Source organism: Alosa pseudoharengus, unplaced genomic scaffold (genome assembly GCF_046254945.1).
Source record: "Alosa pseudoharengus isolate Yale_2024_CS ecotype anadromous, Long Island Sound unplaced genomic scaffold, YU_APseudo_1.1 YU_APseudo_1.1_scf_9, whole genome shotgun sequence".
Taxonomy (NCBI): Eukaryota; Metazoa; Chordata; class Actinopteri; order Clupeiformes; family Clupeidae; genus Alosa; species Alosa pseudoharengus.
The window spans coordinates 37,366,364-37,371,363 of record NW_027468881.1 but is presented as its reverse complement, the minus strand read 5'-3'; the positions used below and the strand labels follow the sequence as shown (position 1 = coordinate 37,371,363).

Here is a 5,000-nt window from a genome sequence, read left to right as displayed (position 1 = left end):
GGTTATGGGCAGGGGTTGCCAGGTTTAGCCATGCTCACTATGTGGGTTATGAGCCTAAAGACTTTCTTAACCCACCTTCATAACCAGCTGCCCATTTTTTCCAGCCACCTTCTGTGAGAATTTAAGCAGAGTTAGATTAGCATTAGCAACCTAGCCTTTATTCACTTTAATGGCTAATTGACTTAGATGAGCATTTCTCTTTATAGATTGTATGAATGTTGTTTATGTGTAAAGAATTTCATTGGCAGTAGCTCTCAATAACAGAGTAAGTGCTCTAACACTATAGCACCACTGACGGCCCAACACTCTTGCATTTCCCATGGTGCTCTTCTTCTCCACCTTGTCTGTCTCTCTTATCTACGTCCCTGACTTCACTTGACTCTGAGATGCCATTCTACTCTTCTTATCTTATTATTACACTATTGTCTCCTATGCACACTGTACCTTGATTTATTTTTTGTAAGTCACTTTGGACAAAAGCGTCGGCTAAGTGAATACATGTGACGGGTGCAGATGTATATAGCTGACATCTGACACAGAACACTCTGCTGGCTTAAGTACTATAAGTATGCAGGTGAGCACTGAGGGATTTCCAGCATAATTTCTGGTGTTCCTTAGGTGTTCCTCAAAGCATCATGCAAGTCCCTGTGTTATCTGTTGTATACAACGTGCATGTTTGCCTAATGCAGTGCCACTTGAAATTACTTTAAATTGCTACAGTCATAGTGCCCACACAACAGGACCAGTTAGTTTCCCTCTTGGAGCCAGAGAGATGGGGGCACTCTGTGAGCTCAGACAGAGCCCTGCCCAAGCCCTGCCCTGCCCTGCCCTGCCCTGCCCAGCCCTGCCCTGGCCTGCCCTGGCGTGCCCAAGCCCTGCCCTGCCCAGCCCTGCCCTGCCCTGCCCTGCCCTGCATCCCACTGCTCTGCTCTGCTTTGCTCTGTCACAGATGCAGAGTTGTGACTGGCGATTAGTCAGGCCTGAGTTGCTCTTTAATTGAGTATCGATCCTGACTCATCGCAATCAGCTGGACTGAAGTTGGCTGAGGACAGGACTCGCTGAAGCACTCTGTGTGTGTGTGTGTGGGGGGGGGGGGGATGACACTGTGTGTGTGTGTGTAAGGGGGGGGGAGGGAGGTGACACTGTGTGTGTGTGGGTCTGAATGATTAAAACGTGTCTCGTATCTAGCATGAAGAGTGGAGGCATCTGTTTTATGTGTATGCATGTCCATTTCCGTGTGTGAGAGAGAGTGTGTGTGTGTGTGTGTGTGTGTGTGTGTTTCTATCTGTGTCTGTGTGTCTGTGGGCCTGAAGGTCTGTGCGGTTGTGGCACCCTGCTGAGTGTGATCACATTTTGTTTTGGATTGAATGTTAACAGTGAGTGCTATTTGCATACTGGGTGCAGCCCACTGTACAGTGAATTCTGCCACAGCAGAGCACAGTCTGAACAGCTGACATGTGCTTTTGACTGGCCCTCCTGCTGAAAAATGTCTGTCATTTGGGATCAGCTGGTAATGGAACAGTGTCGTGAGCAAAATGTTTCGGGTCACATTTACTATATTGTAATGCAGGTGCTTGCGCTGCCAAGTGAATGCAATTTAATCTATCAATAGTCCAGCACCACACACTGTGTCCCATGCCATCTACTGTGTCCCATGCCATCCACTGTGTCCCATGCCATCCACTGTGTCCCATGCCATCCTGTCATCCTGTGTCCCATGCCATCCTGTCATCCTGTGTCCCATGCCATCCACTGTGTCCCATGCCATCCTGTCATCCTGTGTCCCATGCCATCCTGTGATGGCAGAAGGCAGAGCAAAGGGCCCGCAGGTCTTAGGAGAATATGAGTAATGGATGAGCATTTGGCCAGGCTTAAGCCCCGTGACCACACTAAGCCAGTGGTCAGCTGCCATAATAGCCAGATGGGGAAATCATCTTTTCCTCTTTTCAGATATCCATCAGACTACCAGGAAAAATACACATAATCCATATCTTCTGTGAGTGGCCTATACAATGCATGTTAGAATGGCTTGCTGTATGACCTACAGTATATAGCATTGAGAGGGCAACTGTAATGTAGAACTACTGTGCAGTGGCAACAGCAGTCTCCTCCACATGTGTGGTATCTAGACACTGTGCAGTGGCAACTGCAGTCTCCTCCACATGTGTGGTATCTAGACACTGTGCAGTGGCAACTGCAGTCTCCTCCACATGTGTGGTATCTAGACACTGTGCAGTGGCAACTGCAGTCTCCTCCACATGTGTGGTATCTAGACACTGTGCAGTGGCAACTGCAGTCTCCTCCACATGTGTAGCTAGAGAAAGAAAGTGTGTGTGTGTGTGCGCGTGCTGGTATGGATTGTGTATGGTTTGAATGTGTGTTCTTCTGTGGATGTGTGTGGGTGAGTCCAGTGTGTGTTGATGCGGCTGTGTGCGGGAAGGTGTGTGTGTGTGTGTGTGTGTGTGTGTGTGTGTGTGTGTGTCTGTGTCTGTGTCTGTGTCTGTGTCTGTGTCTGTGTGTGTGTGTGTGTGTGTGTGTGTGTGTGTGTGTGTGTGTGTGTGTGTGTTGTGGCTGTGTGTGTGTTGACATGCCTGTGTGCGGGACAGTGGTGTGTGTGTGTGTGTGTGTGTGTGCGTTGATGTGCCTGTGTGTGTGAGAGAGTGGTGAGTGGGTGGGTGTGTGTGTGTGTGTGTGTGTTGATGTGGCTGTGTGTGTGTGTGTGTTGACATGCCTGTGTGTGTGAGAGTGCTGGGTGTGTGGGTGGGTGTCGGGGTAATTGCTGTAGCTGTCAGTAGAGGCATGGCAGCTGGGCTGGACTCTCAGCAGGTTGGGCTGGAGTGGAACGCTTGGAAAACACTAAACATCCTGTGGGTATTATGCTAATGTTTCTGATTTGGCTGATTTTAATTAGGCTTTTTAATAACTCTGTTTTTTATGAGATTAATCAGAGATATTTTGGGGTACAAAACAACTAGATTTGTGTGTGTGTCTGTGTGTGTGTGTGTGTGTGTGTGTGTGTGTGTGTGTGTGTGTGTGTGGGCGGGCACACACACGTGCATTTAAATCCATTTTAAAAAATCATTTTGGATGAACTGAAAAATCGGACGCAATCAGAAAGCGTTGAATAACATTTCCTTAACCAATGTGATTCTTCAATGGAGAGGGCTACTACTTCTGCTCCCAAACATGTCAATGTTTATCTGTGTCACCAACAAGAAATGCCAACCGAGTGTTACATAGCATAAATAATTCCTGAGGAGTGTGCATAAATTACAAGAGCCGCTGCCCCGGGCATCTAGGATGGAGCCAGGCCTGCTTCAAAGACGCTTTGTTAAATTAAAAGCAATACATTCATATGTGTGTGTGTTTGTGTGTGTGTGTGCAATACATGCATACATGTATGTGTGTGTGTGTGTGTGTGTGTGTATTCATGGAATGACAGAGAGAGATATCAGTAGATAGATGTGATTATTCTATAATAAATAGATGAGTTTATTCTATTGTCAGATGAACTGTATCAGCACATATTAAATGTGTTTATGTTTAGAAGTCTAGTGAAGGATATGGATGCTCAGTGAACTGCATGAGAGTGCTATGTGTCTGTATAGTGTAGAGAAGGGGTGTGTGCAGAAAGACTGCATGTGTTCGAAGCAGAGTCTACAGACCAAAGCAACTGACATTTCTCTAAAAGGCGGGAAACAGTCCTGCCCAGCAGTGGGTGTTGCTGCCAGTTGTCCTTTTCATTTGCGTGCGCGCGTGTGTTTGTGTGTGTGTATGTGTTTGTGTGCGCGTGCGCGTGCATAAAGTTGACTCTTGGCTGTCCATCTCTCTCCCCAGGCCACCAGCATGGGCGGCACGAAGAGTAAGCCCAAAGACCACGGGCAGCGGCAGGACGAGGCGGGTGGCTCCGGCGGGGGCAACGGGGGCGCTGCCCACCTCAGCCCCTCCCAGCAGGCCCTCACGCCGCACCGCAGCCCTGCAGTGGACGGCCAGCGCCACGCGTCCCAGCAGATGACCAGCCACCCAGAGCTGGCGCTCTTCGGCGGGGTGGACTCCACCACCAACAGCATCACGTCCCCTCAACGGAGCACCCTGCTAGGTGAGGATGACCGCCACCGCACGGCAGAATCTGCTGCGTATCTAGCAGCACGCGAGCGCAGGCCACTAGTGCTGTATCTCATTGCACGTCCTGACTTCCATCTGCAACAGGGTTGTGCACAATACGAATAGCAATTCTGCTTCCTGTTTGCTACCTCAATTGAAATGCAAGTGAAATTCAAGAATTGAATTGGAATTTAAGAGCCAGTTTCAATTCAATTCTGGAATTTTGCACAAGCCTGATCTGCAAAGGCGAATTTGAGGTTCCTAATAAAAAGGTCACCCCTAACCCCTCCCTCGCCAAATGAAAAGGAATCAATCAATTGTGTGCAAGCCTTTGATCAGTGGCAGACTCAATGTATTGTACTCATATACTGTACGTCGTGTTTTTGCTGTGTTGTACTGTACTGTTGCCCACCAGGTCTTTATTAGGCCAAACATTCCTATTGAACTAACAGGAGAGCCAGAAAAGCTTCACCTTATCAAAACTATAATATTGTTTTGCGCAGGATTTCCACTCATTAACCGGATTAAACATTTTCATTTGTATTCAGTGCATTAAGAGATTAGGCTGTTAGTATTTATTTGTTTTATTTATTTATTTGTTTGTTTGTTTGCTGAACCCAATGTCGATCAGATAGAGAATTATAGTAAGGTCAGCCTGGCACTCAGGCATATTGGACCAGTCGGCTCTCGCATGTCATGCCTCTAGACAAGGTGACCACTGTGAGCAGCTTTTCCCCCTTCACAATCAGGAAGACGTGCTTGCATCAATTCTGCATTGTCACAGTGTTATGAAACAGATATGACAATTGGCCAATAACAACAGACTGACCTTTATGAAATGTAGGATTCAAATGACGGGCGGTTTGATTGCGATAGGACTGTTGACATTGGACTGT

The 5,000-nt window shown here is 47.6% G+C and overlaps 1 protein-coding gene across 1 annotated transcript in view; it reads left to right on the top strand.

Moving 5' to 3' along the window:
• The window catches only part of src (v-src avian sarcoma (Schmidt-Ruppin A-2) viral oncogene homolog), a 43,026-nt gene that overhangs the window by 21,100 nt on the left and 16,926 nt on the right, over positions 1-5,000 (top strand). Inside the window, exon 2 of the mRNA XM_076277403.1 lies at positions 3,838-4,099. Coding sequence (XP_076133518.1) covers positions 3,847-4,099 — 253 coding nt within the window. The 5' untranslated portion in view covers positions 3,838-3,846. The remainder of the gene's footprint in view (positions 1-3,837; positions 4,100-5,000) is intronic.